General features: G+C 38.7%; 2 protein-coding genes across 2 annotated transcripts; both read right to left on the bottom strand.

Annotated features, from left to right (window-relative positions):
* Positions 1 to 3189: 3189 nt before the first annotated feature.
* Positions 3190 to 4849, bottom strand: LOC122653753 (cytochrome P450 71A1-like). The gene is made up of 2 exons (XM_043847693.1): positions 3942 to 4849; positions 3190 to 3798 (listed from the first exon to the last, which is right to left on the bottom strand). Exons 1-2 carry the CDS (start codon positions 4833 to 4835, stop codon positions 3190 to 3192), a joined length of 1503 nt encoding a protein of 500 aa, XP_043703628.1. The 5' UTR covers positions 4836 to 4849.
* A 6201-nt stretch (positions 4850 to 11050) lies between these two features.
* Positions 11051 to 11724, bottom strand: LOC122661578 (G2/mitotic-specific cyclin S13-7-like). Its single transcript, XM_043857018.1, has 3 exons — positions 11574 to 11724; positions 11301 to 11479; positions 11051 to 11200 (listed from the first exon to the last, which is right to left on the bottom strand). Exons 1-3 carry the CDS (start codon positions 11673 to 11675, stop codon positions 11056 to 11058), a joined length of 426 nt encoding a protein of 141 aa, XP_043712953.1. The 5' UTR covers positions 11676 to 11724; the 3' UTR covers positions 11051 to 11055.
* Positions 11725 to 13152: the final 1428 nt, after the last annotated feature.

The following is a 13152-nucleotide window of genomic DNA, read 5'->3' as shown; positions in this document are numbered from 1 at the left end:
GGGGACCAATGAGAGCACGCACAGAGGTATCAACATAGGTGGGAATTTTTATGTCACAAGGGCGACGTGGTAAGTTCTCATGCTCCTGTGTCTGGGCACAGGGACCACACAACCAAGCAACATTCTTTTTCCAATATTATATATGGGCAAGAGAGATTGTGTGTAGGGGCATCAACATGGATGGATTTTTTATTTCATAGGGGAAAGTGGTAATTTGGTGCGTTACTGTGTCTTGATGCAGGGGCCATGCAATTATATATTTTGATTTCTTTATTGGGAGAAAGAATGCTACCTGAGTGTGTGTGGTGCGCTGTCCCTGCAGCCAGACATGGAGGCACATGACATGACTGCCACACCCCATGAAAAGGCAGAAATTTCTGGGGTACAGCAGTCATTTCACGCCGATATGGCACACCACATGCGCACAAGTAGCATTCTCCTTCCCTTCTTCATTATAAAAAATAAAAAGAGCGGCTGATATACATATATTAATTTTCTAATTTAGTTTTTGACTTGCAACCTAAGTATATAGAATTGATATATTCTATCTATAAATCATATTTTATGAAAAAATAACTTGGAGGCTACGTATAAGCAAACCTTTTTATTTTTCTAACCCTTTCGTTGGAAATCTTAATTTGTGATTTCGGAGCCATAGTGCTCTCTACCCAGCCACCTCTCTCTCTCTCTCGTGGTTCTTCCAGTTCGGTAGGCCTCTCTCTCTCTCAGGAAGTAAAATACTGTTAATTTTTTTTTCATTTTACAGTGATTTGATTTTGAGTTTGGCCAAATTTCGATCCATGGATACCGGAGTTATGTTCAACTCCTTCCATGTGTAATACATCTTAACTTAATAAAGTCTGCATCTTTCTAAAAAAAAAAAAAAAATTTTGAAGCCTCATTACTAGTTTTTTTTTTTTTTTTTGGAGAAAGAATGTTACTCGGTGCTGTGTGTGGGTGTGTACTATGTATGTGTCCGGACACAGCCCGACACGAAAACACTGTCACACACCTAGAAAGGTCTAAGGGTGTGGTGGTCTTTTCGTGCCATTGTGTGTCTGGGCGCAGGTACACACCCACACACAACACCGGTTAACGTTCCTTTTTCTCTTTTTTTAATGAGAAAAAGAACGTTAATTGGTCGTATAGCACGGTGTCTGTCTGCACCCAAACACAATTGTGCATAAAATCACCGACGCAGTTCTTTCTCCATTTTTTTAACTTATGAAGCATCACTACCAGAGTTGAAATGTTCAATCATAGAATTAGGGCACGAGGACGGATCAATTTTTTTTATTTTTTGGATAAAGAGGGCGGATCAAATCTGACTCACCTCCATTTGGATTCAATTCTTGAATGTTTTATGTTTGGGCCCGTAGCTTCTCCATTCCATTCCTACCAAAAAAAAACTGCTCCATTCCATGCCCTGCATATAATTTTTCCTCACAATTTCAAGAATCAAAATCTAATTGACCTAATCAGATTAACCCAATTGCGGAAGCACGGTCAATCCACAACCCAAACCTAGGACTAGATCAGAATCTGGCCAAATCCGGCCAATTCAAAATGGACCCGGAATCTTTGGTAACACCACCCCCTTCCCTCAATTACACTGTCCGTACTTGACGTCAAGTACATCTAACAGAGGAGACAGAAATGACTATCCTACTCCCTACCTGAACACACTGCCCGAGGTGGGATTCACGTGGGGTCCACCTCCCTCTATTAGATGTACTTGACATCAAGTACGGGCAGTGTAACTGAGAGGATAAAAATTCCTTCCCTTCCCTCCCCCTACCTCTTGCAGTCTCTTTATGCCCTTGTTTTATTTATTTATTTATTTATTTTATGAAAATAAAATCACATAAACATACCAATCCCAAAAGATTAATCGACTTTTAGAACCGTGAATGCAACACTTTTTTCATAGGGAGAAAAAATTGCAATCAAATGAAGGGCTTATGTAGCGTACCTGTGGTGCCTGTAGGTGAGTTTGATCTGTTCTGGCCTTCAAAGGAAAGATGGATCTTTTATTCAAGTACCTCTTATTGGGTTTTTTCTGTATTGCAGAAGTAAAGCTTGGAGCAAAGGAGAGAAAGGAAAAGAAGAGGAAGGACAAGGAGATGCAGAGGAGAAGGGAAATCCAAATCAAAGATTGCAACAAAAAAGTTGAGAAATACACTCCACCAAGGGGAGACCTTCCTGACCAAGTAGTCAATGCGATCAAACACTTGGGTTTAATGTGCTACTGTCCCGTCCCTCCCCGCGATGGCGGCATCTCCCCGAGTTGGAAATACTTCGGGCAAAGGTGCCAATGTCCACGCGAAGGTGGCATCTCCAAGGTTTGGAGAGTAGCACCCAAAGGTTGCAGCTCGGCCCAGCAACCTCCTTACTGGCTTGTTCTTCCCCATCAGGAAATCAATACAACCAAACCCTATGGTTGGATTACTAAGTGTGGCATTACATTAGAATTTGATGATTCTAAATTGGTTTTTACACTGCATGCAAGGAGAGAGAGAGAAATATATTCCGAGGGGAGATATCGTGGAATTAGATTTGAGGTAGAAGACTGCACCCTTGTCGGCCCAAATTCATTGTCCGATGAACAATTTAAATTTACAAACGCCATAGGATTGGGAGGAAAGTTATACGCATTGAGTTTGCAGGGCACGCTTGCAGTCATCGATTTTGTTGATGATCCTCAACAGTTAAGAGCCAAAATGTCAATAATACCAGGTGTAAAAAGAGCCATTCCTTCTTCTGCTGCTACCTGTTCGTCAAAAGGTTTCAGAGAATATCTAGTGGAATCTGATGGGGAGATACTACTAGTGTTTCTCGTGTCTAGAAAGTCAATGAATGTAGTAGATGATGTCGAGGTGTTCCGGCTTAATCTTACCAGAGAAAAAGGGTGGATCAAGGTTGAGAGCCTTGGAGATCGCATATTGATTGTGGAACACAAATATTATAGGTGGTTCTCTGCAAGTGATCAGTTTGATTTTGAGTGCCCAAGGAACTGCATCTACTTCACTCATGGGACAGAAACCCGATGGTGGGTGTTCAATGTTGGAAGCAGAAGTATATCACCTACTTAGGGTGTAGACCCTGAATGACCTAGCATGTGTTCATGGAAATTGTTCTTAATCTGAAGAAATTAAATTACAAAAAGGACATAATATTCTTTTTTTTTCCTCAATAAGAGAAGCGCTTTTGAGGAAGAAGATTTACAGGATTCTTTTTATGAAGTGCAAGTCCAAATTCTTCAGTCATGTCTATGTCCTTCTCACCCCTTGGAAACTCCCAGTTGAACCAATACAAAAGATTAGCAAGAACCAATTCAGAAGAAGCCAAACCAAAGGACATTCCAGGGCAAATTCTTCTCCCAGCCCCAAAAGGAAGGTATTGAAAATCCTGCCCTTGGAGATCTACTGGATTGTTTATAAATCTTTCTGGAATAAACTCATCTGGATTATCCCATATATTGGGATCCATTTGAATTGCCCATGCATTGATAAGAACTCTTGTTTTAGGAGGGATGTAATAACCTTTTATATGGACACCTTCACTTGATTCTCTTGGTAACAAAAAAGGAACAGCATGATGTAGTCTCATAATCTCCTTAATAATACACTTCAAATAATCCATTTGAAGAATATCATCTTCTTCAATCTTGGATTTACTTCCCACAACACTTCTTATCTCTTCTTGGGCTTTTTTCATTACCCTAGGATTTCTGACAAGCTCCACTATTGCCCACTCCACAGTAGTTGCTGTTGTATCAGTTCCAGCAGAGAACATGTCCTGCATAAAAGTGAAAAGAAAACAAAATCGGATGTGAGTCGTCCGATGTGGGGACTTATAGGTATTGGGGCACCCTCTTCTTAATGGCTACCTTTTAAGGATGAGTTCTACAAAAGTATGTGAGTAGAGAGAGAGAGATTTACCAAGATGATTCCTTTGATATTGTCTAGAGAAAGAGAGATACTAAGTGTTGAATCTTTTTGGGCTTCAAGCAAGACATCCACAAAGTCCTTTACATTTGTCTGGCCATCTTCTTTTTTGGCATTCAGATGGTCTTGAATTACTTGATCCAAAACCACATCCATCTCTTGATAATTTTTGTTGACCCTTTTATCTAAGCCACTGAGTGTGTCAATCCATCCCAACAATGGGAAGTGTTCTCTCACACTGAAGGCTCCAAGGAGAGTATTTGCCTCCCTTACCAAATGACCAAGCCTAATGTTATTGTACTTTGTACCCAATGCAGCTCTAGTGATTACATTGTTTGAGAAAATGAGTAGCAAATCACTTATATTAACTGGAGTCATGCCACCTTGAGACAATACTGATATCTTCTCAATCATAACAGCAACCTCCTCCTCCCTAACAAACTTGAATGACCGGACTCGCTTGGAACTGAATAGCTCGGTAGCACAGATCTTTCGCAACTGCCTCCAATACTCGCTGTAGGGTGAAAAGCTGATATCTGTGCAATTATAAAGAAGCTTTTTTGTCAAAGCTGAAGTAGGCCTATTTGCAAACACAATATCATGGGTTTTTGTGATCTCTTTAGCCATGTCTGGGGAAGAAACCACCAAAGATGGGACACTACCAAAATGAAAGAGCATGAGAGGCCCATATTTGTGAGAGAGGGCTGCAAGAGAGCGATGGGGGAGGGTTCCTAGCTGATGAAGGTTTCCAATAATAGGAAGCTTAGGGGGTGATGGTGGTAGATTTGGTTCTTCTGCTGAGTTCTTCTTCTTATTGTTGAGCTTGAATAGAAGGTAAAGGGAAAGAAATAAAAGGGGAGGCAAGAAGAACACTTTTTGCTCTTCCATCCATTTTAGAGCCATTGTTTATGATCAATTCAAGATGGAAGAGGGATCATATGATGGACAATTAACTCACATGACATTCATATATAAGAAAGCTTCCAATGTTTCCCCCTTGTGTTCTTGGGCACTTGGGCTGGAAGGCACAATTTTTTTCTCTTTTATTTTATTTTTATTGTTATTGTTTTTTGGCCCCTTATTTATTTATGGGAAAAGGAACGATAACTGGTGCTGTGTGTGCCCGTGTACATGCGCACAGACACAGCCCGGTGCGAAAGACCGCCACACCCCTGGAAAGGTGGAAAGGTCCAAGGGTGCGATGGACTTTTCATACTGGACTGTGTCTGGACATAGATACACACAGCACTGGTTAGCGTTCTTTCTCCTTTTATTTATTTTCTATTTTTTACTTTTCTTCTTGCTCTCTCCGGAATGGGGAAAAAAATGCTATCACAATCTATAGTGGCAATAAACTATGAAGCCCACACTTAAGACAATATATGCCCACCATTTCAAGTAGGTTTAAAAATAAATATAGAATTCAATAGCCCCTTGCACAAGTGGCTTGCAAGGGGCTGTTGACTTCTTGTTCTCTCATGAATGTGGAGAAAAAATTGTGATGAGAATGTGGAGAAAAAAATGCTTTCACAATCTATAGTGGCAATAAACTATGAAGCCTACACTTAAGACAATTATTTAAATGTTAGTGGTTGTGGCCCCACCTTCACGTAGGTTTAAAAATAAAATATAGAAGTCAATAGCTCCTTGCTCAAGTGACTTGCGACATCACTTTGGACCTCGTACAATTGCAGCCCGGCCAAGTTTGATCCTTCCACCAATGCTAGTGATGGATGTTGTAACATTGTTGGATGATGCAAGGAATCACCATATAGTCTGTATATCACCATGTAGAGAGAGACAGAGAAAGAAATTTTTGCCATCATTTTGATATGGAAAGATATGTGGCCAATTATGCAATCACAAATTTGTGGTTTTCAGATGCAGATTTTACAAGATACCTCGATAACAGAAAGTCTACTTTAGGTTATATTTTTTTGCTAACAAGTGGGAATATCTCGTGAAGAAGTGCAAAACAATCAGTAATTATAATCGAGAAAGTCTACTTCAGGTTATCTTTTTTTGCTAACAAGTGGGATTCAATTGAGATTGCATATAGGAGACTTTGACATTAATATTATACGATTCCTATATAATATTTTAAAGGAGAAATGTTAACGTTTACCAAGATAGGTGATTTTGTAGTTCTCTATGAAAACATTATGCATGTAGGAGACTTTGACATTAATTTTGATAGTTCAAAATGAATATAAAATTTACTTGTAGGCTAAATAAAATTATCTAAAAGGGTAAACAATGAAAGATTTTCTTAATATAATTGCACTTAGACTATAAGTTTAGCAATGATCTAGGCATTTCATAGTAGTTGATATCTCTTATTCACAAATTATAATATAATTCCTCGTACTTTAGTTTAACATAGTTTTTGCTTGGGGATGATTTAAAATTTTCTTAATGATTGACCAAGCCTATTAACCTACTTGTTAATACATTGCCCACTCAAGAGTCTCTTGAAGTTTCTTTGGCAGATTGCATAAAAGAAGGATGACATCTGGGTCAATTGGTTATAATCTAGATATCTTAAATCTGATTCAATTTGGATAGTCTCATGTGCCCCTAATGTGTCATGGACATAGAGGAAGTCTCTTAAGCTTAGAAGTATTGCTTCATATGTGATCAAATGTGTAATCGATGATGGCTCTACTACTAGGCTCTGGTTTGAAAACTGGCACCCATGTGGAGTTCTCCTTTCTACCTTTGGTGAGAGGATAAGATATGATACACGTTCTAGCAAAACGGCCCTTGTACCCTCCATCATAAATGGTGGTATATGGGATCCGAGTCCGCCAGGTTCTTTTGACCTAGCTTTGGTTTGGGATCAACTGCATTTGATCTCTCGAAGACTCCCTAGCAGTGGGGGTATTGTTCAGTGGGCTCTTAGCTCTCCACATCTAAGTGTTTCACCTTTACCTTAGCTTAGGAGTTTGTTAGATCCAAAAGTACTCCCGTTCCTTGGTGGTATGTTGTATGGTTGAAGCATCATATCCCAAGACATAGCTTCATCTCTTGGAGGGTTTTAACTTATACATTACTCACTTAAGAGTTTCTTTCCCATAGAAATATATGCATTCCTAACTATTGCCTTTGTTGGAATGCCAATGAGGATATTGACTACCTATTTTTCAAATGCCCTTTCTGTACGAGATATTTGGAAAGGGGTTCTTCGGAAATGTTGGTCTTCTCATAACCCTCTATGATACACACAGTGCATCAGGCATATGTGTTGTTGTCATTGTTGTCAATACTGTGTATGTCTATTGGTTGTTGTTAACACAATGCATCTTGATGGTATACAGCCAGTAGAGGATCAGTGGTATATAGTAGAGTGGTACATAGCAATACAGGCAGTCACAGGGTTCACAGTGTGATATAATGTGTACAGTGGTAGTCCAGAGCAGTGGCAGCATTAGGTCAGTACAGACAACTTTATGGATGAGTTGACAGACTTCTGAGAGTACTGGCAGTGGTTGGATAATGTTTCCAGTATCTCGAGCAATTATCAGAGTGTTCACAGTGGCATTGGCACTATTACAGGAATTTGGCAGTGTACATAAAGGTCCCACAGTGATTGGGATTCATCTAGGGGTATTTCTATTATTTACGGGCATGTCAATGCATTACAATGTGCAATGTGACATAGCAGTGTTATACTAGTGTTACAGGCTGAGATTAACAGTGCAGATGTAGCACAGGTGATGTGGCAGTGGATATTGGTCAGTTGGTAGAGCTAGAATGGTAAGTGTATGACTTGGTAATGCAGAATGGACACGTGGTAGTTGGGCAATATTTTAGAGGCTTGTGGGCATATCAGGCAGCAAGTGGCAATTCAATATGGCCCACAATGTTGTACATTAGTGGTACAGGAGTCTTGGAAGTTCTGGGAAAGACAAACAATCATTGTGGGCTTCTACACATAGATAGGGTATTTTTGTCATTTTACTTGTTCTGACATTGTGGTTAGACCATATGAAACAATGCAACATACTGTTTTATGGTGTTTGGCAATGTTCTTATGTATCAGGTGCATCAAGTATGAGCAGTGTGCAGTGGAAGCATTGATTTAATAGGTTTTCGCACTAGCAGCAGTTTCTTCAAAAATTTCAGAGGATCTATAGGTTGACCTATGTTTTGGACTGTGGATGAGTATTCTAGTTTGTCGAGTCTTTTTGAAACACAACTAGAATCGCATAATTTCGAGTTCGGACGATGAAGTTATAGCGTTCCCAATTGTTCACTTGTAAATGAAGGGCATTTTAGACAATCTGAATTGTTTTTGGGTTCCATAAGAAAAACAGTAACGATTTTGATGATGTGGACAATTTAGATTGGTAGTGCTCATCGCCATGAACATGTGGCCCCAAGCGGCGCTCAAATCGGAGCTAAAATAACAAACAAGAAATGAGCAAGATACCCTTTTGAGTATTCTGGTTGGCCTATACATAAGTTCTATTTTCCGAGTTTTAACTTGTCCGTGCAATCATATGTCATAAGCCGCGCCACACAGAATCCAGAGGTTGTTTAGATGTAGCCGAGTGCACCACCATGCTTTGTGGAATGATTCCTCCAAAGCTTCTCCCATAGGTGGTATACATATCTGTCCCTATGTTGCATCACACTGGATCAACTCTATTAACTATTAAACGCACACGGCACAATTGAATCACTTAAAGTGACTTTGAGCTAAGAAATCTGGGCCACTCATTCTCTATTATAATCCGATTATCCAAATTGAAGATGCTCCCAAGATCCAATCAATGCTCGAAAAGTGTCCAAGTTGCTTTTTGAATGACATTTGCTGATGTCATGAATATGCAAATCCAAGGGCTGTGTTATAACTTAAATCCCGGATTTTCAAGCTGACGAAACTATGAAGAAGATCTAACGGTCATAAGGCCCTCAAGTGCCATACAAGGCTCAAAGATTCCTTTTGAAAGCCTCTCATTGGCCCAATTTCATTTTTTGCTCATATCTTCTTCTTTTTCTTTTTTTTGGTAATATTGCGCATATCTTCTTCATCCTGTATTCTGACATCTCTACAGAACTTTTATCAACAGGAAAGGAAAGGGCAAAAAAAAATAGAGGGAAATTCTAAATGAGAAATTATGAAAATAAATAGAAGCCTAGAAAGAGAAGAGGTAAAGAGACAAGTACAATTATTTGCCTACAAAATTGGGAGGTTTCTGCTTCTTCTCCTCTTTCTAAACAGACCAACTGAGTATCAACAGAGACATTAAAATTGAACTATCAAATAACCCCAAAATGAAAGGTAGAGATTTCGAAGAAGAAGCTGAAGATGAGAAGATCAACATGGAAAATTCAATTAGCATAAGTCATAAACAGTGGTTCAGTAATATGAATTAATATAATGTCATAACCAAATGTAGATCAAAGCCCCATGCTTTGCTGCCTCACCTGACAGTGAATTCCTAGATCAAGGCTCCCATGAGAATAAATAAGACCCTCAAAGGGTGGGAAGTCACAGTCCATAAATGGCCAGTTTCAGCTTTGCAGTGATAAAATCAGATGCACCAAAATAACCTGAGTATAATCAATAGATTTGAAAATTCTCTAACGTCTCTTTAATGTTCTCTGCTCCAGAATACCCAAGCTGGAGTAGATTGTGCATTGGTGTATATATGCCATGAAGTTTGGTCTCCTCTTTTCTTATGCAACACTCCAAAAATCTGAACAACCCAAAACTTTTTTGACAAACAAATTTGATGGGGAACAACCAACCAGAGCATGTATGACTGAAGAACCTTACTTTGTACATATAAAATTAAAAAGTCTTAATTCAAACTACGAAAACTGGAAATAACAACTATCATGAATAGGAGTACTTACAAACCTAGCTGAAATTAAAAATCAACTAACAACTAAGGTACTGTTTGACAACGTTACTAGTGTTTCTGTGCCGTTTTTGATAGAAAACGTATTTTGGTGTTACTGTTACCAGAATAACGTTACTGGCTTCCTGAAAAGTGTTTGATAAACCTGCTCCAAAAACGTATCCAGAGCACTATTAATACTGAAAGGTGTTTGATAAAACATGTTTCTGTAACAGTTTTCTATTGAATAATATAAATTACAAAATTGGCATTAATAGTATAATACATATAAAGCCAATGATGTTAGGACATTAAAATTTATTAAAAATCTAAATAAAGTGTATATTAAAAAAAAAAGACAGAGATGTACTAATAGGTTTCTATAAATTACAAAAATGCCATTAACACTATAAATTACAAAAGTTCATAGATCGAATAGGCATACAAAAGTTTTAAAGAATACAAATAGGAAATGTCTCATTCGTTTTTGCATCTTCAAAACCAGAGAAGCAACAAAATTCGTTCAAACTATCAACATAAAAAGAAAAAAAAAAAAAAAAAAAAACACAGAGAAGCAGACATTGTATGATGGTCATGATTGTCTTCTATGAACAGTTGAATAAAAAGGGTCATGGTGGATTCAAACCACCATTCCCTTGGAACATGCTTGACACATCCTCATGTTCCAAGTGCTCTACCAATTTGAGCTAAAGACCCAACAAGTAAAGTTTGAAATTTACAAGTAACCATGAGCCCTTGCCACAAACCATGTTTCAATGATAATACCCAATGGGGACCTTGCCACAACCCTTCTTAATGTTCTCACATATATTGAACAAAACAAGAGATCATGCAACAAAACAAGAAAAATATTATTGAAGAGGAAGATCAAAATCAATTGTTTCTTCATTAGATAACAAGTCACTGATGAGCAGTACACCACCCATAACTCAGCTAATCTAACCTTGTCCAACACCTTATCTAGTGCTAGACTTTTATTAAACCATAAGCACAATGTATATGTGAAGTGTTCCACTACAGCATTCTTTTCCACTCAGGTTCATCTTGTATGGCTTATCTACTTAGCAAAAGAACAGCAAAAGAAAGCAACAAGCGCATACCGGATTCTTGATTTAGTAAAAGGCACATGACACAAGGAAGAGGCATTGAGTTGCAGAGAATTCAATTCTGATGTGAGTGAATCCAAGCTCCAATTAATTTGGCTGTGATAGATAGTTACAAAGGGACACACTGATTTTTTACACAATGGACATTGTGAGATTCTTGGCTGGAGGAAGCAAAGCAACAGCTCTGCGTTGTGGACCTGAATATTTCTTGTAAACCCCTTTCAGCTTGCTCTCTGCTGCCGATGAGTGGAAGCTAACTAATAACTTTGCACACTCCCTATCATAGAGAAGGATATAAATACATTATACTATAAAAACACACATACACAGTTTTGGTGCAATGAGAAAGAGAAGAAGAAGAAGAAGAAGAACATTACATAAGCTGTGCTTCTGTGTAACCAGTATGCAATTTAAGCATTTCACTCCACAGAGGGGTTTTGCTCAGTGTGCATCCAGCAGCATAGATTGCTGAAGCTGCTACCATAGATGGACAATACATAATACTTGCATAACACACCAGACCAAGCTCAGCAAGAAAGAAGACCATGTTTTCCATCTATTTTGAATAAATAAAACTTCATGAACATCCAACTCAGTAGAAAATTGGTTAAAAAGAAGTCTGAGCAGAGGAAAAAGTAAGGATTTATTACCTCCTGATCAGACCCAGCAGCCTTGATAAATCCGACAAGGAAGACACGAGGTGTTGGAAATGTCAATCTCCATTCAAGCCTGTCCAATATTGCCTTCTCCATCCCCAATATCTGTTCCCTAGTGTATGCCGTCTCTAAACTGATAATAAAGTCGTTGACCTGCAAAAAATCACAAGTAGCCAACATGCACCTCCCTTTCATAAGGCTGGAGGTACCCCTTCATCATGCACCCTCCTGAGTCCCAACATGCACATTTTAGAAAGATCTAAATTTCCAGAAAGTTCCCTGGCCCACAGATCCTGAGAATGAATAAACTAGTGGATCTAGTAATGGAATTTTATCCCCTTCTTTGCCTATCAATAAGATTCTGCCCCCTATTCAATATAGTTCAGAACTGTCATATTTGCATAAGTTATCTTCCTAAAATTGAGTACCAAAAAAAAGTTCTGATCCTCATATATGGGGGAGTTTATCAGGGCTCTTACATTTTGGCACACTATCAAGCCATTTCATTCCAGCCACCTGTCTTGAATATAAAACCCCTTTGAAAATAATGATGCAATCATTCAATTTGTGTTGAATGGTTAAAGCATATAATACTAAAATGTGGTTCTAGGCCGCCTAAGAAAAAATTCCAGAAACCAACAAAAACCAGAATCGCAGACTCAGAAAATATTTCAGATTTGAGGAGAAAACTGATAGCAATCAATCACCAACTCAGATGCAAGCAATATTCAGATTGAAGGCAATCTTAGATAAATATACAATTCTGTAATTTTTTAATGAAATCCCATGGGTAAATTGAAAAATAGGTAACAGTCCTTGATTTAAATGTCTTAAGAATACAACAGAATCTGAGATTTCAAATAATAGATCAGTGAATCTGATCCAAATTCTGGTCAAAGACCCGTTCCGTAGGGTAGATCAGAATCTCAGATTAACCCAGCAATTGGATTCTGAGATCAGGGAGTTTCCTTGCTGCAGTTTGGAATCTCAGAAACAGAACAATAGAAGCAGATTTCGATCTCAAAAAATTTAGCACTCAGAAGAGAAGTAATCGATCAGCCAAATGTGCAATGACAATCAGTAACTAAGATCAAAATATCACTCACGACAGAACCAATTTGGGATCACAGTATCCAATTGAATCAGATAACCAGAAACTAGCAGAACAATGGTGCACAGGATACTTACATCTAGGGTTTCATAGCAGCAGGTTTTCTTTACAAGAAAACCAGTTCGTTCCACCATGAATGAGAGAGAGAGAGAGAAAGATATTTACCTTGAAGTAGGGAGGGACAGCAGCAGAGCTCCTCGAGCTTGAGGTGAGGACGATGATGACTTCAGGTCCCAACTCAAGCAGTGGAGCTTGAGTGTGTGCCAAAGAGAGAGATGAGTGAGAGAGAGAGAGAGAGTTGGAGCTTGGGGATTTCTAGGGTTTGGATCTTGAGTGTGTGCCAAAGAGAGAGGTAGGTTGAGTGAGCGAGAGATGGAGACAGCAAAGAGATATCGGGGGGACAGTTTTTAGTAATTGGGCCAACAAATGTAAAAACAACAAATTGTTGTCATTGCAAAAACG

The sequence above is a fragment of the Telopea speciosissima genome, chromosome 1 (assembly GCF_018873765.1).
Source record: "Telopea speciosissima isolate NSW1024214 ecotype Mountain lineage chromosome 1, Tspe_v1, whole genome shotgun sequence".
Taxonomy (NCBI): domain Eukaryota; kingdom Viridiplantae; phylum Streptophyta; class Magnoliopsida; order Proteales; family Proteaceae; genus Telopea; species Telopea speciosissima.
The sequence above is the reverse complement of the archived record's forward strand: the minus strand, read 5'-3'. Positions and strand labels throughout refer to the sequence as shown.